The 22903-nt window shown below is 41.4% G+C and overlaps 1 protein-coding gene across 1 annotated transcript in view; it reads left to right on the top strand.

Annotated features, from left to right (window-relative positions):
* The window catches only part of LOC147894576 (transducin family protein / WD-40 repeat family protein), a 163490-nt gene extending 155030 nt beyond the window's left edge, over positions 1-8460 (top strand). The window contains exon 19 of the mRNA XM_087385339.1: positions 7352-8460. Within this exon, the coding sequence (XP_087241465.1) occupies positions 7352-7465 (114 nt within the window). The 3' untranslated portion in view covers positions 7466-8460. The remainder of the gene's footprint in view (positions 1-7351) is intronic.
* Positions 8461-22903: the final 14443 nt, after the last annotated feature.

Raw genomic sequence — 22903 nt, 5'->3', positions numbered from 1 at the left:
CCAGTTTTATAGAAGGCATATCAAAGGATATTCCGGAATAGTATCGCCATTGACTGATCTAACCTCAGATAAAGTACCTTTTATTTGGGGACAGAATCAACAAGAAAGTTTTAACACCATAAAACAAGCTGTGGTCTCAGGACCGGTGTTAAAAATAGTTGATCCCCAGAAACCGTTGTTCCTAGAAACCGATGCAAGTGGCATTGCGGTAGGAGCAGTCCTCCTTCAAGAGGGAAGGCCAGTAGCCTTCGAAAGCAAGAAGCTTTCTCCCTCTCAAAGGAATTGGCCAACTCATGAATTGGAGTTGTATGCTGTTATCCATGCTTTGAAAACATGGAGGCATTATCTGTATGGTTCAGAGTTTTATGTGGATGTGGATCATGATACTCTGAAACATTTCTGTAAACAGCCTGACTTGAGGGGCCGCCAAGCTAGGTGGGCAGAGCTCATGCAGGAGTTTAATCTTACGATTCGGTACCGAAGAGGAAAAGACAATAAGGTAGCTGATGCGTTATCTCGCATTATGCACAACCTGAGTTTCACGGTATTAGAGAGCGCTCTAATGACCGAAATAAAAGAAACTCAGAAGGTGGACGAGTTTGTCCAGAGCTTATGGCCTAAAGCTCATGTGTTAAAACCCGGGGAAAGTGAAAAGGATGACCTGGCATCCAGAAAAGGCCAAACTTATGCAAGATATACCATAAGGGATGGTATGCTAGTTAGAAATGGCAAGGTTGTAGTACCTGGTCAGAATGATCTCAGGCAGAGAGTCATTCGACAATGCCATGATAGCCCGTGTGCGGGACATCCAGGTGTCGAGAAGACATATGATCTCGTGAAGCGAGACTTCTTTTGGCCAAAGATGAAAAAGCATATTCATGAATATGTGACACGGTGTTTCTCGTGTCAGGTAAGTAAGGCCGAGCGGGTGAAGCCACCCGGACTTTTACAGCCCTTGGAAATACCACTAAGCAAGTGGGAGAGCATTTCCATGGATTTTATTGTAGGGTTACCTGCAACACAAGGAGGGTATAATTCTATCCTTGTGGTGGTTGATCGTCTAACCAAGATGGCTCACTTCATTCCGACTAGAGAGTCTGTTAGTGCCCCGCAAGTAGCGGATTTGTTTATTAGACATATTTTTCGTCTGCATGGATTGCCTAGATCCATAGTGTCAGACAGAGATGTCAGGTTTACCGGTCACTTTTGGACTGCGGTATTTGAGACACTAAGGACTGAGTTGGGAATGAGTAGTGGGGATCATCCTGAGACGGATGGTCAGACGGAGAGAGTCAACCAGACTTTAGAGGATATGCTGAGAGCATATGTGTCATTGAGGCAACATACATGGGACAAGTGGTTGCCATTGTTGGAGTTTGCCTACAATGACAGGAAACATTCATCTACTGGGTTCAGTCCGTTTGAGCTGAACTATGGTTATAGGCCAGCCAATCCAACTATAGTTGGAGTACCTCAGAAAGTGCCTAGTGCCGCGAACTTTGTAGTTCAGATGCGGGAGATGCTAGCACTTGCGAGAGCTAATATCCGCCAGGCTATGGATAGAGCCAAGGTGTATGCGGATGAAAATCGGTCTATAAGAGTATTTGAAGAAGGAGAAAAAGTTTTTCTCAGAATTCCTTCGCACTCGAAGTCGTTGACTTCAGGAGAGTGTGCTAAGTTATCACCTCGATACTGTGGGCCGTGGTTAATTCTGAAAAGAATAGGCAGTGTAGCCTATAAATTAGAATTGCCACAGGGGTGTAAGGTGCACCCGGTTTTTCATGTTTCACGCTTAAAGAAATTTTTACATACTGGTGACTCACTAATCGAAGGTGTGGTTTTGTTTCAGGAGATAGAGGATATTGCAAGGCACAAACCAACAAGAATCCTGGACCGAGGAACAATGCAAATACGAAATCGGAAGATACCCACGGTGTTGGTTGCATGGCATGGTCAGCCTCTATCCGAAGCTACTTGGGAGTCCGTATATCAGTTGCGGAGAGTGTTCCCAGACTTTATCATCGAGGACGCTGATGTCTGAAGAGGGAAGGAATGTTACGCTCTAGCCGAGGTAGCATGACCTCGGAAGAATCAGTCGACATTTCCCTTATAGGATCTATCTTTGTAATATATGTGTTTGCGCTTTATGTAAATGATCGGGAGGGATTAATGTCAAGGTCCTAGGTGAGGGCTGATAGCACCGGACTAGATAGATCTGAGACCAGGGGCCTAGTGCAAAGAATGTGCCTAGGGGCAAGGAATTAAATGCATCCCAAGAGAGGGGTGAAATGTTGCATTAGTAAGGCCCTATATGGATGACATATGGCATCTAGATCTATCTAGGGAATTGGGGTGTCAAAGCTTGTGAGAGAATGGAGAATTGGGTAATTACGTGATTTCAAAAATAGTTCTCTCTCTCTTGCTTTTGAGCTTTGGCAGTTTGGCTGGGTGGTTAAGATGGTGCTACTCCCGTGATCAGAAAACGTGGCTTGGAAGAGAAAGTCGTGATAATTGCTTTGGTTCGGGGAAATTGTTCCATCAACTCAGTTGATTTATCATCTTGGATATCCTCTAGGTTGGAGCATTACTCGCCAAAAATAAATTAATTGAGTTCTCGCTAAACTGAAGAAAAAATTGGAATATTGAAAGTTGGCTACTTGGCCGTTGCATGTTCGTCTTCGCATTGTTCAGTCTATCTTGGTGGCTTATATTCAGTTTTATCTGCCATTGATCTTTTTCAATAAGAAGGATTTGTCTTCCTTCATGTCCACCATTATGGAATTTTTTTGGCAGTCAAAGCATGGTAAGAAAAGTTTGTGGATACTTCCAGTACAGAGATTATGTTCACTCAAATTGCATGGAGGGCTGAATATTCTTAATATACATGTGCACATTTTAGCTCATAAAGGCAAAACGATGCTTCAGTTTCTTCAAGATGATCAGCCTTTGGCTGCTATGATGCGCTCCTTGTTCACATCACCACTCTGCATTTGGTTTTTGGCAACCCACGCAATGGGATTTTCTTTTGGGCTGCATTGAAGGCAAAATCAAAGGTTGTCCTATGGTCTCTCAGATGTTTTTAGATTGGAAGCATATTCTTTCACATTTGGCATGGCATGGAAGAGACTCTTTACAGGGTTACTCTTTGCGAGCTGAGAGTATGCATTGGTCACGGATTTTTTCAGCTCCCTTGGCTTTGCAGGAGCCACGTCGCTCTTATTTTCTTAACATAAAAGGGATTTCCAATGTTGCAGATGTTAAAGATGATGGCATCCCTCTATCCTTCTCTTTGGCTGCTGCAAAATATGGTTTGGGCTATCGTCGGTATGGCAAGTTATTACTCGAATGGTTCAGCCATTTCAGCCAGTACCGCCTTTAGAAATTCAAGACAGGCTTCAGGATTGGACTCTTCTTCCTTTATATTCATCGATTCATCCTTTGAAGCTGTCTCATATAACAATCTCTTCTTTATATAAAGTTATGTTATCGCCACCTCGGGTGTCAGACGGGGCCAATCAGATTTGGGCATTGCACCATCCACTCAAATGGTGGAGAAAGAGATTGAAACAGATTTGGCACTCTAAGGTCTCATTACGCCAACAAGTCTTTTTATGGTGTATCCTATTGGGGGTTGTTCTGTCTGGACATCTTTTATCATGCAGACGTATTGCTCCAACCATCTGTCATCGGTGTTTAGCTCCCAAGGAATCTGTGTCTCATATCTTTTGGTATTGCTCTAAGACACATAATTTTTTGGACATCCTTCGGTACAGATTGGGATTGAGATTTTCTCAAGCTGCTTTTGGCAAGCTTTTCTAGTTGATTGAGCTTTTCTCAGGCTGCTTTTGGCAAGCTTTTCTGGTTGTTTGGGATTTATCATAAACGGCCGGATTATGATTTGTTTTTTACCTGGGTTCGCTACTGGGCACTCTGGGCTCTCTGGAAAGCTAGAAATCACAGAGTCTTTGGTGATCCAGTCTTTTCTCCTTGGGTTTTTTTCCGTTGTTCTTTGCAGCAATCACTCTTCGATTGTTTGCAAATTCATTGCATAGATCAAGGTGTATATTTGTCCTACTTGGACATTTTCGCTTGATGTATTATTTCAGCTTGCTAGTTTTTTTCTGGATAGCTATCTTGTAATATAAAGCATTCAAAGTTTTCACCCTTGAAAAAAAAAAAAGGTGTATGTAGATGTACATACGTATACCAAGCCATGGCTATCTATCGAGAAAGCCAGCTTGAATGTGGTCATGTGGTCACTAGTGACCTACAACTCTTTCCCTTGCTATCCCAGCCATTCCTCCATCATGCAGAACATCTGGTCCCACATCATACGGTTGAAGAGAAGGGAGTCCATTGCTCCTCTCATGTGAATGCAAAGTTGAAACCCCAAAAAGGATGGGACTTCCAACTGCTCCAATGAAATCCCCTTTACGAGGCTATAGGATTATGACCGACATCTCCATAGTGATGGGCTACATCATCCAATACATCAAGGTAGTTCCAAGGCCCTAGCCTTCAGAATTCCCTCAGGATGGGCCATCTTGGGCGAGGCTTCAAATCTGGTGATTGAGATAAAGGGGAGGCTTCTTGTGTCATTCCCATAGAAGCTGATTCTTGTACTAGGGAGGGGCGATGCCGGGACCGAGAGGATGAAGCTGAAGTTGTGCCCATGTTAAGTGGCGTAGGCACAAAGGGGTGCTAGGTCACTAGAAAGGCTGGGTGGGAGGGTGGAGCAGGAGAGTTTGCAGTAGCGAGGGGTGTAAAGTCTATCGTAGTTTTGTATTACAGCTTGTGTCAGCTGCCAATGGGAAAAATCGAAGATCCTTAACATAACATGTATATAATCATTAATTTTGATATATGTTTTCCTATATAATGGAGTTTAGATTCTTTCTATTCAAACATAATTCCTAGCTTCAAATTTGGAGTTTCAAATACACTATATACAAAAACTTTCTCTTTGCAAGATGCCTTGTCTTGAAAACATGTGTATTGGGCTTATATGGTTTTATGCCTTAGGGGTCCCCAAGGCATGCATGTGCTGCTTTTTAGAAACACAATTGGAAGGGAGTCATTGTTAAGCAAGGTCAAACCAATGAACTTTCTTTTACAGAAATCTCATCAATGTGTATCTTTCTCTCAAGGGGCTATATCCAATTGATAGGTGGTCTAGGTAGGTGGCTTGACAAGAGATTTGAAAACACTATAAGCTCAATAGGTGGAGTAGCCCCCACGACTTTCCATGAGATTTTCAAATTTAAAAAAGTATGTGTCTCATAAAAAGATAATACAAGGTGCTAATTTGAATGCCATGATGGTCCTAGTGCCAAAATTCTAGCCATACACAGGGCATTGGTTTTTTGTTTGACAGTCTTGCTGAAAAGGTAGATAGTAGGGGTAAGCCTCCTCTTAGAGTCTGGCCGGTTCAAACGTTATCTTGGAAGAGCAGGATTGAAGCTACAATTGCTTATTTCAGTCATTTGCATAGAGCTCTTCTCTCCCCTAGGTGGAGCCTTCCGGGGGACCTGGGCCAAGGTGGGACGGAAGAAACCAGGCAAGATGGCTGCGAAGGACTGCAGACGCCGTGCCCGCCACTGTCAACAAAGAAGGCAAGTACAGGCCCTGTACCAGCTCCCCCTTCTCGGGGGAAGCAAGCAAAGAGATCCCTCTCAGGAGATCTCCAGACACCTGAGGGGGAGATGATCTTCGACCTTTTGGAAGACCCTCTTGAGATAGTGCCCCAGAGTTCATAGGCGGCTTTCCAGAGGCAGATCAAAGGAAAGCCCCCCCTCCCTACCCTGCCACTCCTCCCATCCACCCCACTCCTCCTCAGCCACCCCCCGATCCCCCCTTCCCCATTTGGTCCTTCTCCACCTCCCACCACCCCACACCTCTGCCCATCCACCCCTCCCCTTCCCCTTCCCTGCCTTCCTACTGCCGTTACAGGGCAGTCGATGATCTCCCTCATCATCTGCCCTCTGCCCATCCCCTCTCCAAATTTGTCAAGTGAAAAGAAACTATGAAGTCATTAATGTACCGTATAAAGTCCACTTACCCTGAAAGCCTTCCTTTTTAGAAATAAGACATTTTGAAGTTTAGAATGATAGATATAAAAGCTACAATTGCTTATTACATTCATTTACATAGACTCTAAACTCCAACATAACACTGCGAAAGAGTTTTAAATCCGATGAAGCATGTCCAACTTAAAAAACTTATTAAGGCAATATCCATGTAAATCCAATTATCTTTTTCTTTAGAAGTAACGAAGGAGAGATGGCACGTTAAGGCCCTCTCGTGGCATCGTATTCTCCCATTCCATGCAAGGTGGCTCAGCTGGGAAGGAGTACTTCTGAGAACTTAAGAGTGGTTCAAATAATGGGATATCAATAGAATCTCTTGATAGTGGATTTGTCTCAAGCAGAGAATTAAATAGAGGCCATAGAGAGTAGACTAAGGACTGATCTGATGTAGGCAGAAGCACTAAATGGTTAAGAACTGAACATATCTGCAGAATCAACTGGTCTGTGGAAAGAAAACCTGCAAGAAGCATAGAGAATACAGAGCTAACTGCAGGCTCTGCCTTTCAGGCAGCAAGAACTGTCAATTGCTGAGAATCTCAGCTAGGGTGATTGGTAAGACAAGTTGAAATAATTTGTGTTTATCGTACTTAATTTCTATAACAGAATTATAGCTTTTCTGAGTTATCAAACATGTGCATAACAGAGTTGTTCACAACGTTTTCACCCTAAGCTGATCTAGATACCAATGGCTATCCTCACCCTAAGCTGATCTAGATACCAATGGCTATCCTCAACTGAAAGAAGAGGCAATGATAATCTTGGAGCTGGTGGAATTCGTGCCTAATGTCCTCAGCTTACCTTATTCTATCTGTCCAAATGTTAAAGGGCATTCAACATATCTGCTAGACGTACAGGCATAAATGCACCGTTTCTATATAACACAGTAGTTTGCCATTCCAATTTACAGTATAGTGATTGGATACAAAAATACACTGCCAGATCATTTTGAATTTTTTAGAAATGCCATATTTTCAAGTGTGCTCAAAAGATGCACCTCTATATTTGGAACTGTTTGTTGATCAGTACATTTTTTCTAATGGATATTGTTACCCAGGACAGTTGGTTGTGGTTGCAAATGATACACCATACAGTTGAAGGAAGAAATAAAAAATGGGAAGTTTGAATAGCTTGTCAGGAATTAGTGTGTTTTTCTCATCATGAATGGTCTCTTGTGGCTTCTGGTACTGTTGTAGGCTGCTGTTGTCAGGAACTAGTGCGTGTTTCTCATCATGAATGGTCTCTTGTGGCTTCTGGCACTGTTGTAGGCTGCTGTTACTGACCTATGTCCAGTCCCCTTGGGACTACTCACATGTGGAGGAGACGGAGTTCTGAAGCTTTTTCGTTGTGAAGCTTCTGTTTGCAAAACAGCTGCTGCATAGAGATACTTTAGTACCAGGGGATTCAATATGGACTTGATCATGATATTTGGGTTAGCTATTCTGCCAACAGGAGATTCTCATGGTATACCTCATCACTTTCCCTTCATGTTCATGATGATGGCCGTTTTTGCAATTCAAAGAGTTCCAGTCAGCGGATTCAGGACCTGTGGCTATTTTTAAAGTTGGTCATCAAAGAACACTTTATTTTCCTGTCTTCTGGATTATCCCGCAAATGAAGGGTTTTTTATCACAATGGTGCCAAGGCAAATGAATGGCTCATAGTTCTTCATTGGGAGAGTGGTATCTTAGCTTTTAAGAGAAATGTCAGAAACAGCTTTTTTCTTCACGAAAATGACATATGCCGTGTCGTTGACAGAGAGTCTAACCAAAAAACTTCCCCTTTTTGGGAACCATATATCCTTGCTATGTACAACAGTTGTATTAACAGTCCAGGATGTACCTTGACAGAGCCACTTAACAAACTCATCACTTTTCAAAATCAGGTCGTGCTTCACACGAGAGGCACTAGGAAAGCTTTTTTCTGTGGTTTCCCTGATGCTTCAGGGCCAGGATTTTGGGGTTATCCATCCTGGAATTTGCAGGCATTTTTCATAAGATGTCCTGTTCTCTCATTCCATTGCCCGGGCTTTAACAAAGACACCGACAATACGTTGATATGTTGAGACAAGGAGAGGGCCTTCTTTGGCTTGCCCTTAGATACAGAAAAGAAGACAGTGGTCAGTAAGGAGTTCATGAAATCAAGAGTTCTCATTTCCGTTTCTTGGAAAGATGGGGGATGTAAAGAGACATGTGCCAGATCTATGTGACGGCCTCAACAGAACATATCTCTGATTCTTCATGAGGTTCCACCCACATGAGTTTGTATTTTTCTTGCCTGCTCTATGGAGCTTATTGTTCTCATAGAGAATGTCACAAATATCATCTATATGTACAGTCCAGATTCTTGTGAAAGTTTAGGTATAATCTATCTTCAAGAGGTATGTTCATGCGAGTTTATGTATAGTCCATCTTCAACTGGTATGAGACAGGCTGATAGTCAATAGTCCGACCGGTGAAAATGAAGCAAGGTACAAGAAGCGAGGAATGAAAACTGAGTACGAAAAATTTTATATGATTCAATCATGCATCTGTTAAGCAATAACCATGAAGCATAATCATTAAAGCACCAGTATATCCATTCTAAAGGTTGGTTCAAAGCAACCTATCTGTCAACCTTAAGGTCAAAGCTATCGAAGTGTAAGTTAAAGTAGTACCCCAGCAACAAACTCAAGGTCTTCTCAAACTCTACGAGCATTCGTCATCAACAAGGATGGAATGAAAGTTTCTTTTCTTTGATCCGTTCATCATCTTTCCACCATTTCCCTTGCTATTGATTCTGCATAGCATGGTAGATCAGTACACACATAATATACATGTTAAACATATATGAATTGATAAAGATCAATTATGGCTATTAAATTTTCGTAACTAAGATTGTGTTTCCGATTGAATGCCTTAAGGCTGATCCTGATGATCCTCCGGCCATTGTTTGTGCCTCACTCGGTTTCCGCCATAAATCATCACTTTAGGCCATATGCATTGAGGGTTATAAGAATAGCATCTCACAATCACCATATTAATTCACAAGCAATCTCACAGTAGACTACATGTAGTGAGTGCGATATTTTATGTATATATTACTGAGAGAGATGCAAAAGAGAAATCATCGTAATATACATCACACATTCCACAGTGCCAACCATTAAGGTACTCAAATCATCTTAGAGTACATAATTCAGGATACATCTCATAATGCAAGCAATCTCCTCGGGTCATTAGAACAATGCAAGCATTCATTCCTAGAGCATATAATTTTGGTGCTCGAGGCTCCAAAGGTGCTTTTCATTTGGCCACGTAGTGCTCAACGCACCAAAGGTTCTTTCATGTACTTGGATAGTAAGTCTCTTTCAATTTAAAATATGATAAATTGAACAAGAACTACCAAAGTAGCAAATACATGAGCAGATGTCCACACGTGTACATCATCACAAAATTACCATGGATAATAATGTCATAGCATTGTGCCATCATTTCCTTGAATATAGAACATGTTGGCAGAGCAACAACCCAAATTGGCAAAATGACGACTTAACAATCAACAATAAAAAGGGTTGGATAGGACATGCTAATGGTGAAAACTTCACACTCAAAGCTCAATCTCCATGAATGCTTCTAGAAATCATTCGAAGCAAGAAAACTAAATATGGTCAATGCTCAGCTACAATATACGTGCTACTTCACATATACCAATTGAGGATTACCAAAAAGTGAGTAAAAAGATCAGAGCAGAGAAATCACACTAAGCAACAAGAAGTAAGATAACCATCCATTATGTAGGACACTAACAATCCATAAAATTCATTGAAGCTATTTACTATAAATAATACTAAATATATTTGATCATAAATAAAGGTGTTTTATTGATTTATAAAAGATTCATGAACCAACAAATAATTTTCCTTAAGGCACTCTCTCTCTCTCTCTCTCTCTCTCTCTCTCTCTCTCTCTCTCTCTCTTGCATGGCACCTCCAACTTGCACAACTTCTCTCCTATAGCATACTATGTTGCATGTCTTTTTGTGTTAAAATGAAGCAACATTCAAATCGTATGTCTTTCAGGTATCGCTCCCACTTGGTGCATAAAGAAAGAATAAATTATGTGCCTAGACAATGCAAAGGTTGGTTGGAGATAGGGCACCCAGCCACTTGTATGTATCCTAAAATGATGCACACATTTTGTAAATGGGAGCTTGCCCACTGCCCTTAGTGGATTGATTTTGTAAATGGGAGCTTGCCCACTGCTCTTAGTGGATTGATCTTACTAAAGGGAAAGACTTGATAAGAGAGAGGGATCTCTACATGGAATTTCCTTCAAACAAGAAAAGTAAGGATAAGAAGACTGCAAAGACTATAACTTCAGGGCAACCACCAAAAAATGTTTTGACAAAAGACAAAGTAGGTGTTCATCAAAGCCTTTAGATAAGATGATTCATTAAACTTTTACAAAGATTTTGGTTCTAATTGTTTGACTGGTACAATTTTCTTGTTTAGTTGTCAGTGTGGGTCCACCTCGTTTTCACAAAGCTAAGGAGGAGAGGAATGTACAAGAACATGGTGAGGACATGGCTAAGTAAGAACGCCTGGCCAGTCTCTCTGTAAACATGCAATGTAGTTGGCTCACTCATTGAAGAGAATTTTTAAATTTGGGAGACTTACAAACGATACAGAAAGGAGGGACTTTGCCCATTGGAAGGTAGGCTATGCTTGCAAATTCTATTTTATTTATGAATTTTAGCATGAATTCTCTTTATCAACATCATTATTGTATATTCTATGTATAAATGACCATGCATTACATGGATGAAACGATATGTTCATGAACAAAGATCAAAGGTGGCACACCATGTGTTGTGCTAGATAAACTTCCATATATGATCACCTAAGAAGGAAGAGGATATGGTGGTGAGTTGAATTCATGGAGCTTCTTTCCAAACCCATTTCAATGATTGTTTAATGTGAGAGAGGAAACGTTTTTTTATATATATTTGCCTTATTCTAGTAGATGCGGTCCTGTATATGATCACCTAAGAAGGAAGAGGATATGGTGGTGAGTTGAATATATGGAGCTTCTTTCCAAACCCATTTCAATGATTGTTTAATGTGAGAGAGGAAACGCTTTTATATATATTTGCCTTATTCTAGTAGATGTGGTCCTATAGGCTTGTGTTGGCGAGATAGATGAGCCATAGACCTTTGCTATTCTATGTAGAGCATAAATGTCTCTTTTAGGATTCAACAAATGCCACTACGCATCTTTTAGGAGCACTGGAGAGATTCACTAGTTTCATCGCGTATATTTTGATCCATGTATGTCCTCAAAGTAGCTTGGTCCCGAAGATGGGTTGTGGCGTTGTACCTCCTCTCGTGAGAGCATGCGTGGAAAATGGGTGTGCTTCCTTCTTTGACAATGATACTTTGATTGTTGGTAGTTCTATGAGACCTCTTATGCAAGTTGCTAGTGCAAAGAGAGCTTAATTGGATCTTCTTGAGAGGGGGATGGATATGCTATTATGCATCTCAAGAATCGATATGAATCATCAGAGACACTTTTAGATTGACTTCTTTTGGTGATTGTTCCTGATGCTATGTAGTAAAAGTTTACAGCTTTGTGATTGGATCTATTTCAAATGATGACGGTTTATTGTGATTGGTGTTTTTAATCTTCTTAATTAGGACTTAGATGAAGTCTTTATTTTCTTAGTATGAATACTATATAGGACACTTATGATATACATTGTTTAGTAAGACAAGCATGGGTATGGTGTTGTAGTTGACTCTTCACAAATACCCTAGCTTCTACTTGGGGTGACATTGAGCCCATAAACTCATTCCCCCCTTGTACCCTTTTATTGTTGGCGTACATTCTTTGATGTGTCATAGGTTGGGGGAAACACACTTGGCAAACATCTTGGCATAATAAATGGCAACCACACAAGCTACCTCAACTGCTACTCAACCACAAGGAAAAAACAAGGTGAACAAGCATAGTTAGGGTTTTGTCCATTGAAGTGATAAGACTAACCACAAAGAAAAATGCTAGAAAAAATGAAATGGGCTATAACTTCTTTTCCCATGGAGTGTCATAAGTCCATTTGGAGTCTTATATTCATGCTAGATATATTTCTTTTGGACTTTAAGGAGTGGGATCCAAGGGAGTCTTTCATAGGTAAGTCCAATGCCATTTATCAGGACTTATGGAAGCAAATTCATGTTAGAGATGACTCTTCCTCTTGGCAAAAGAGAAATGTCTATTGGTACGATAGAACATGTAGTGCTCCAACGATGGCATCAAGCTATGGCAATCTAAACTATGAAGTATTGTTGTTGGAATATGGGCCAACCCCCCTATAGGTGTGTAAATTGTGAGGATCTTGGCCGCCAAATGACATGTGTATTGTGTAATGTTAAGATCGTTGAATAAAAGGGCTGAATTGAAGACCTCCAAAGTATCCATATTAGTACTTTTTGGGAGACTCTAGAGGAGAAGCGTGGCTACTACAAGGCAAGGGACTGAGGTCCTCTACACTTGGCACTATGTGACAAGCGGTAACATGTGGTTGGATGCATCTAATTGCACCAACACAACTTCAAGATACAGAATGTAGCATGGTGGGCTCAAAGAAATTACAATTGTACAAGCATAAGATTACAAAGGGTGTGGGCATGTCAATGAATTTCACATTTGTCTCCAAATGGGCAAGGTTGTATTGATTTATGCCTCTCCACATTTTGTTTCTTGTTTTCAAAATATCCCAATGCATAAAACAAAAACTATGTGGTCGCGCAAGCGTGGAGATGAAAATCCTATTGGAAATTTTCTTGGGATGAATAGAGGAATGAGGTCAGTAAAGGGAGATGTGTTTCAATGTCAAGCATGTAAGTACAAATGTGATTGTTAGGTACCATGTATCATGCCAAATGTTCATCTTTCCAATACAAGGGATGGAAGAAAATAGGTATCTATTGGATTCCCCTTGATCCTAATGATGATGACAATACAGGGGTAAGTTTACCTATTGACGTTGATGATGGAGATGCCAAGAATGTGATCATCAAATCACAATGAACTATAAGGGATGTGTGGGAAACTTGTTGGTCATGGAGGATGGTATGTCGAAGTCCTTTAACTTTACCTTAAATGGCAAAAAGGTAGGCAAGCCTGGAGAGAAGCGCATGCATAGTGCCAATTTCATCCCTCCTATAACATTAAAGATGGTAAACAATGTGTTTAACTAGCACAGGCATGTACATTTGGCATTGCTTTGTGTATTGGAGGACATAGAAAATAGTGTGCAATCTATTTTGATGCTTTTACTAAGTGGCTTCATGTCTAGATTTTTCAAATAATATTTGGCACTTGATTTACAATTTATATTTATAGGGTTTGGGTATATGGAAGGTGTAAAAGAGGCACTTTCACTTTACTTCTAGCAACCTAGTGCTTTCCCTACATCATCCAAAGATTAATCAACATTGGAATAGAGTTAAAAATTCAAAGATATATCGACATTGTAAGAAATGAAGGCATTGAACAAGAGAATATTGTGATGATAAGAAACCACAAGAGCTTTGAATTGAATTGTTTTGATGGTCTTCTAATCTAAATTTTTTTTGTGGAACTTCGATGAATTATTGCAAGAGGCATTTGAGGTCAATGAGTCCTTTTCTCAAGGGGTCATATTTTGTAGCACATTTGGTTAAGATCACTCATTTGCATGCTACATCATTCATAGGAGGATACATGGAGATCTTTCATAATGAAATTTCACCATGAGGGCATAAGTGCAAGGCCTTTTTGTAGATCGTTGGGCATTTTTATATCACTTAGAATGCTAACAAGGCCATTTTAAACTATCACATGACTGGCCTCAATGCATTTGCCTCAAATATTTATGGCATGGCAATGATCAGTTGCATAAGAGGAGAGCCTTAATGTTATTTCTACTAGGCTTAGATTGAGGAACTTGCTTGGGGATTTTAAAGGCCCCCCATGCTTCATGTATTAGAGATAAGAAGAGAGATAGGCTATGAAGCCTATTTATCTATGAATTGAGAATCAAAAGTAAAATTTCTCATGCATCTATCATTAATGGTGTTGATCCAATATGATAGAACATAGCTTTTGAATTGTAGACTATTAAATACACTACCCTCAAGTCTATTTCATAGAGAGTGATTCCTCAACTTGTCACCAAAATTTTATGGTTTTCTAAGAGGCTAAATTTGAAGATTTGAGGACACCCACATTTTTTTGGTCAACTCTCGTAAAGCTACTCGTGCTCTCAAGTTTGATCTAAGAATCTTACAATTGGAGTCATATTGCAAAAAGTTATAGCTATTTAACTATTTTCATCATAATTCCATGCAAATTTGCATCTATTACTCTAAATTCAATTTAAGGCAATATGATCAATCCATGGACATGGACTAGTCTAGACTAATGGATCTAAACTAGTGGATCCAAACTAAAAGACCAAGATTGTGTAATCTAAAAGTCGACCATCTAGCCAACTAGTGGATCTAAACTATGTCATATGTGGATTGATGTTTCCAAAATACTAGCTTCAAATTGATGGATCCATATCCATGCGGACCCAAAGCATGGATTTGGACTGATACAATTAAATTAGGAGATCTCTAGTCTTTTTAATATTTTCTACTATTATTTTTCCAAAGACAATTTTAGCATTTATAAATGTCTTATATTATTTGATTTTAGTAACCCTTTTCATATGTCCAATGGAGATTAAATACTACAACACAAGTTGTATTTTGGTATCCCTCCCATTGATACATTTATATATTTGATGCTTCTCTTAAAATCTTTGCTTACTCTCAACACCAATAACAAGTAGCCTTGGCACATGACAATCATCTTCCCCTCATGGACTTGTGAGAAGTGCAAAAAAAATGAACAGGTTTGGAGAGAGAGAGAGCACCAACCTCACACACAGCAAACAAGAAAGGAGAGAAAGATGAGAGGTGTTGCAAGTGATCTCATGCCAAAACCCCACCAACTGCTAGGGGAAAACCTTTGCTATGGATGCTCAACACTGTTGCATAATGAGATGGAGAACAAGAACTAATGGGGGTCCTATATATAGCCTCTCACCCTCCTCCAATCAGTTTCCCTACTATGAATCACTACCCTATAGGGCCGATCAATTGCTAGGGGACCTACCCCCCTCTGACTAGTTGCCACCACTAGTGGCCGAACCCTTGCCCTATATGGGCTACCCTGATCTACCCTATGGGGGGTTGGACACACAGCCCTATAAGGACTCAATTCCTACCCCAAGCAGCCTAGGTGGCCGACCAACAAGAGTAGGATTGCAACAACAAGGGTGGTTGTACAAGCCCCCAACACTAGCTTGACCAAGGTGCCTCAAGAGGAACTACCATGTGGGATGTAGATAAACCACAAGGGCCCCATACATGCTAGGACATACTCGTCTCAGATCTTCTTGGGTATACTTGCCTCCTAGGGCACCAGATCAATCGGGATCTACCATAGTGTCCTATCCTATACTACCCTCACATGGGGGAGCACACCCACAACAAGGCCCTCTATTTGTACCCTATCCTAACTCACGGGGGTGGGCACACCCACAAGCACCAGCCCGCTCTCTAGAGTGACATCAAGAGATTTTGACCTCCAACACCCCCTCTCAACTCTGGATGGAACATAGATGCCAGGGAGCTAGGTGTGCCGCTGGAACAACTAGAGGAATCCATCGTGTGATAGTCCATCCTGAAGACCACCATAGGTACTATCACAAAGAAGCACCCTCTTGGCACGAACTACCTCATCACAATCATTGTGTACCCTATCCTAACCTCATAGGGGCGGACACATCCACAATGAAGACCACCATAGGTACTATCACAAAGAAGACCCCTCTTGGCATGAACTACCTCATCATGATCATTGTGTACCCTATCCTAACCTCACAGGGGTGGACACACCCACAAGCACTGGCCCTCTCTCTCTAGAGTGACATCAAGAGATGTCGACCTACAACACCTCCTCTTAGCTCCTGGATGGAATACAGATGCCAGGGAGCTAGGTGTGCTGCTAGAACAACTTGAGGAATCCATCGTGTGATACTTCATCGTCACTAAAGGACACCATAGCTATTGTCAAACGAAGAAGCCCCCTCGTGGCATGAACTACCTCAGCATGATTATTGGAAACTCAATACTATTTCTCCTAGGTCATAGGTTCTAGATACACTCCTCTGGTGCGGTACTTGTAAAATAAGTCATCTGGCACAAGAATCCAAGTATTGGTACTCGGGGGCACCTATATATTTGAGCTATATAGCCCCCTCTGAAGCCCCCTCTCAGATCCAAATGGGTACACTAATGCTATATCAATGAACCTTAGTGCTCTATTGACAATGGGCATATGACAACTTACAAGGATCAATCAATTGTGTTTGGATTCCTACATTGGCAATCTATTAATGCATCCGATCCCCAGAAGCTCATCATACAATAGCTGCAGTAGACCACTAGGATACCCCTCTAGATTTGCTAGGTCATAACATCCAAACAAAATACAATAGCTATAGTAGACCACTAGGATACCCCCTTTGGATGCCACCTGCTCCCCAAACATTATCTCTCTCTCACAAGTTAATGTCCCATTGTCTTTTTAAACACATTACTCCCTTGCTCCCTTTTAATTATTAATCCCCTCAATATCTACACGTCTTTACTTGATTTCATGGATGAGGAGGGAAATGTGCCCTCTCAGATTTCTTAGCTAGAATGTGTGTGGTATCTGCTCACACTGAAAACATATAGATGTTTTGAAAACTGTTCACGTGGCTAGGACTGATATAAAAATAGGTAATTATGATCTCTTCTCAAATTGTGCCCTTAGAGCAACACATTTCTAGTACGTTTTGGCCTCAAGCCTACAATGTATATAGCTAATGAAAGTGGATCATACTTGGCCATAAAAATTCTACTTGGTCGATTACCTATTTGAGTTTAAGCCCACAGTGTATATAGCTTAAGACCATATTGTATATAGCTAATGAAAGTGGATCATACTTGGCCATTAAAATACTTTGAGCTTAAGCCCACAACGTATATAGCTAATGAAAGTGGATCATACTTGGCCATTAAAATTTTACTTGGTCAGTTACCTGTTTATTTTGTATCAGTGTATGCGCCAAATATGCCTCGTGAGTGTATCACTTTATGGGAAGCGGATTTTAGTAAAAAAAATGTGGGCTTGATGTGTAGATGATGAATAAGGAGAGCTATGTGCAAAATATATAGCAACAACCCCTACAATAATATTTAGTATGGCTTTAATTACTCACCCTAGAGATGGAATGATTTCTCTAAATGGTCATGTAGATTTGGGTTTAAATCGTATCAGTTTAGTTAGATAGCTTGAATGACTTATAGATTTCTAGAGATGTGCAAAAAAGTATGAAAAATGGAAAGGAAGCAAATTATATTGTGCAAGTACACACTCAGATGGAATGGTTCTTTCCTAAAATGTTGTAGATGGAGTCCAGCACTGGAGTTGGATCTTGCTATTCCTTGCGATCTAAGTGGAGATTGTAGGAGACTATAATGTTAGAAGGTCTAGAGGTCACCTTTGGAGTAGTGCCTCCATCCCAAATATCTTCCTTGGAGAGGATCAATGAGGAAGAAGTGCCCAATCCTCCTACATGAGAAAAAAGTAAGGCATCTGAAAAAATGAAGGGACCAGTAGAGAGTAGCGGTGTAACACATGAGCTTCAAGGTAAAGGTTATGAAATAGTTTAGAATGGTAAAAAATTATTTATGATATCATATTTTTCATGTGATGCTATTGGGTATTGAGGTTGATAATTGAATGATTTTCTAAAATTCGACATTTGCTTGAAGGTAAAGAGGCAAGAGATATCCACCTTCCTAGAGAGCTAAGTAACCGATATGGAGAGCGCATCAAGGTGCACTTGTTGCAGTAGCAGCAGGTCATGGACACACTTGTTTTCAAGAAAGATACGGAGGTGCCTTTGATACCCTTGTGTAGGCTCGTCTCGTAAATAGGCCATCAGGATGGTGGGAGATAATGTAGGTGTCCTGGTAGAGATATTTGACCATCAGGGGTACATTGATAGTAAGGGTGACTTCTTGGTGTCACTCGAGCATCCAAGCAACCCGCAGCTCACTTGGATAGATAAGGATTGACATCGTGTAGGCCCTACATGGGAATTGGTAAACCATCAATTTGAGAATCAACTGGATATGAGACCAGGGTCAACCTAAAGGGAAAGAAATTACTGGTTTGGGATGGAAAGCATCGACTCAAGGCATGGTTAGGGAGGATAAACACATGTACGTTCTTTTGCATTTAGTGTATGTAAATCTTATTTCTAGCATGTGTTTTTCTTTCCCCCTTCTAAAATTTAAGAGTAAACTTGCTTTACAATGTATTCAAATATGATGGATCGGCACATTTGAGTTTGCTGCAAGTTCTTGCAGTTTGAGTTTACACAGGAGGGTGAGGTGATGTTAGCACTAGCCAAGGTCAATAGGTATGAATCAACTATCATTTTTATTGTTATGCTTTGACTTTCTAGTCTTTTGGTGTGTTAAAGTGGTCATCTAACCAATTGCATGTCCATGTGTAGGCTTGCACGTGTACATGTCCCGCACATTATAGCACATGATATATTTATGATGCAGAAATCGACACTGCAAACAAAGAGACACTCATGTGCTATTTTGCAATAGTAGAGGACAAAATATTGGTGGAGGGTATGTTGTTGAAGGAGAGGAGTGGGCCCTTAAAGGCATTGTACAACTTGCTTATGTCCGTACTTGGACATTTTGTTTAGGGTGAGTGCCTTAAAGATGGTTGATTACTTGGTAATGATTTCTAGATTATGTTATGTCAAAAAAAAAGTTGTGGCTCCTTTTTTCATAGGATGAGTACCAAAAGAAGTACCAGGAAGAGATGGACAAAATGGACACTTCGACCCTATCACTGGAGGAGTGTGAGAAGGTACAAGGCAAGGAGTTGGAGAAGGCAGAGGAGAAGGTGAGGAGTAGAGGATATCGTTTGTAGTCGATTGCCAATCCAACGAATGGTGAGGGATTTTTTAGTGTCTTGTTCTCCATAAACTGGAAGTAGAAAGGAAAGATCGTAATGGAGGACAAGCTTACCATGCTTGGTGCATCGAAACTATCTACAAAGAGGTTTCTCTTCCATCTCTTTTGTTTATTTCTTTGTGTTGTATGCTTCAGCTTGTGGGAAGACGGTTTGATTAATGGGTTTTCTAATGGCAGGAAAAAAGAGGTCTTGAGAGCGCTTACAAAAGATACAAACATGCAGATGGAGCTAGGCATGCCATGTGACAATAAGAAGTGGAGGAGGTACATTGCAAGGGAGAAATATTGGTCTCAAATGATTGAGAAGGTATGCGAGATGATAGGACAGATGAATGTGCCATTTGATGGTCTAGGCATTTACTTCTCTTGCGATGCACTGAAGTATTTTAGAGCATGCCAGCAGATTCACTTCCAGAATACATTTTTGGACTGGGTAGGTGAGAAATTTTGGTTTTGGGAAATCGTTTGTGCAATCAAATATTTGAAATCATGCCGGAACATTCTTTGAGGTGAGCATTCATGGGATCTCCCTCATCCATGTGTGTATGAGATACTTCTCTCTTCAAGAATGAGACTCTGGCATCATTTCTTGCTGCTGCAAACATGCTCTCTAAAATCTCCCAAGCTACCTTCGAGGTCTTGCATGACTGGATGTGAGGAATAATAAACCTCTTAACAAAAAGAGAAATAATAAAAGAGCTTATGGCAGGGTTGTGTGGGCAGGTGTGTCCTGCCTTAGGCACCTCTTATGGGCCTCTTTTGTGGGCTGTGGAGTAGAGGGAGGGCCGACCTATAGGTCAGCCACCTTGGCTAGATATAGCCCCCTATAGTGTGGGGGGGGAGCCCTCTTTATAGGGCCATGTGCAACCCTTTTGGTTGGTCAATCCACCTAGGCTTTTCCATGCAGTTTGTCATAGCTTCCCACTAGCATGGAGTACCACCACTATCATACCAATACACAAAGCAGGAGACCTCATGGACACTAGAAACTGTCACACCCTCATGATTGGCCACACATTGCCCAAGATCTATGGATCGGTACTAGAGAGGGAGATCAATAGTCATACAGAGGCATGGGGGGCAGCGAGCACTAGATTTAGGAGGTAGCACTCTACTCTAGAAGACCACATTTTCACTCTAAGGGCTATCATTGAGGAGGTAAGGTCTAGACATCAGGAAGTCTACACATTTCATAGAATTTTGAAAGGCTTTTGACACTGTCCCATGATCCCATATGATCAAGAGACTACCGGAGATGCAGATTCTAGAGACGTTGATCTGGGGTGTGATGAGCCTATATGAGTCAATAAGAGGTAGGGTCCATGCTCTAGGCAGTCTATTGGATTGGGGTGAACTAGGGCTACAATCTCTCATCGACTTTCTTTGGACTCTACATTGATGAGATCACATCCTTCATAGATCACCTAGGGGACGAGGGTTCATTACTAGGTGATCTCCTCATACAGATATTGTTATCCACTAATGATATAGTCCTTATATCCTCTTCAGTAGAGGGGATGCAAGATATTTGGAGGCCTTAGAGGTGTTCTTCAAAGAGAGAGACCTAATGGTCAACCTTGGGAAAACCAAGGTTATGTATGATCTCCAAACACCTCGCAAGCAATGCTTCACTGACTTAGTTTCACTTATCACGGTGGCAAGGCAGTGGAGATAGTGCAGTTGTACAAATATTTGGGAGCATTCTTCATAGGACCCATCTTCATGATGACCCATGTAGCCTAGGCATGGCTCACACGGGGGTGTAGTGCTTTGGCTAGACTAGAGCGACATTGCTTCTAGGTGCACTTTTAGGATCCACCGATGAAGGGCTCACTTTTTGACATATTGCTACAACTGACTACCATGTATGCAGCACCCTTCTGGGGATGCAATCTCCCAAGGACAAAATGGAGGAGTTTTGAGTGCCTACAAGTGATGATGGGATCCAAGATGATCCGTTGGAAGCCCTCAGTCCCACATGAGATAGTGTAGGAAGAGTTCGCCATGAGACCTCTCCAGGTTGATGCCATCTTTTGGACAATGACTTTCATCCACTAAGTCTGGGACTTACCTCACTAGAGACTTCTAAGGTTGGCCCTAGAGTCATCTAGATGGCTAGCAGAGATTGGGGTAGACACATGGTATGCATGCATATCTGCATGGCTTGCCAGGCATGGTATCCAGATGGACAAGCATCCCCCCTTTCAGTACAGCATGGATGCACCTCCTAAGGTAATCCCACGAGATGAGATCAACCATATCATATGTTTGAGAGTATTAGAGGAGGGATTCATCATCATACCCTAGTGTCTCAAGGACAAAGGAGTCTCCCATGCACTTAGGATTGCCATTGGTCAGATGTGGGCTTTGTCCCATCAGTTGAGGATCAAGGCAAGGACAGCAACAGCAGGTATACACAGAGAGCAATAGGTCTACATGCTATGTACGTCGGGGGAGGTTGAGACAGAAGAGCATTTTATTTGTGTTTCCTTAGCCTACTATGAGATCCGAGGACGTTACCATTGTCTCTACCTAGAGGGGAGTGGCTTTGATCCTTTATCACGATAGGATCACGACTGATCCATTTTTATGATCAGGTCTGTATTGGACAGATCAAAGAGTAGTAAGGGATGGCCAGACCACCAGAGGGCATAGAGGTTGACTAGGAACATTGACACATCACAAATGTCTATACAATTGATTTGGCCCCAGGACATAGTGGAGTGGAGGAGGAGGAGCTAGCCCAACATGACAGTAGTCTAGATTAGCATCTGACATGGTACCATTGAGAGAGGGATGCAGAGACTGCATGCATGTGATAGAGAGTCCCCAAAGCACATTCTATTGAGGTTTGACCTGTCATAGGTTTCATCAAGAGGGGACCAACAGAGACGAGGGGTCACTCAGCCCACGAAAGAGCCATCACTGTGCCAGTCTTCGGTTTCTGATTCTATTTTTGAGTCTTAGCTCCAAGATTGACGTGTTTTTTGGTTTGTACCCCCGATACTGGATAGATTGATCTGGTCCACTATGCAGTTGTTGCAATTGACTATTTCTATTCATGATTATGATTTTTGTGAGCATAGATTAGTACTCAAAAAGGGCCTAGCATGCCCTTTGCTTCAGCCCACAGAGGCTTGTATCAGTTTTCTTTTCTATGTACTTTGTCCCATAGGCCCGTGAGGCCTCTCATGGACATTAAAACATCTCTCTCTCTCTCTCTCTCTCTCTCTCTCTCTCTATGTCTCTATGTCTCTCTCTCTCTCTTTGTCTATGTGTGCATGCATGCATGTGCGTGCACTTGTGCATGTGCATGCATGTGTGTGTGCATGCGTGCACATGTGCATGTGTGTGGGTGTGGGTGTGGGCGTTTGCATGTGTGTGTGTGTGCACGTGCACATGCGTGTGTGTGTGTGTGTGTGTGTGTGTGTGTGTGATCTCCAAGTCCTAGATAACCAATCCTAGAAACTAGGTGCTAGTGTTTTAGAAAAGCAAAGGGAAGTATCCAAGTGCAAGTGGTCAAGAAAATCCACTAGGTTTTTGTAATGTATTGAGACAAGGCCTTATCACATCTAGATGTTGGAAAAGTAACACACCTCAGTGTTATAGAAAAGTTTCTTCTTTTGTAAAAACAAGGTAAATTTTTTAGGTGAGCAGCCAGAGTTTAGGCGAGTGGATTGACATGATTCCAAAAACA

The sequence above is a fragment of the Dipteris shenzhenensis genome, chromosome 14, assembly GCF_047967505.1.
Source record: "Dipteris shenzhenensis isolate YYH24624 ecotype China chromosome 14, Dip_SZ_1.0, whole genome shotgun sequence".
NCBI classification, from domain to species: Eukaryota; Viridiplantae; Streptophyta; class Polypodiopsida; order Gleicheniales; family Dipteridaceae; genus Dipteris; species Dipteris shenzhenensis.
This window is presented reverse-complemented; position numbering and strand designations above follow the sequence as displayed.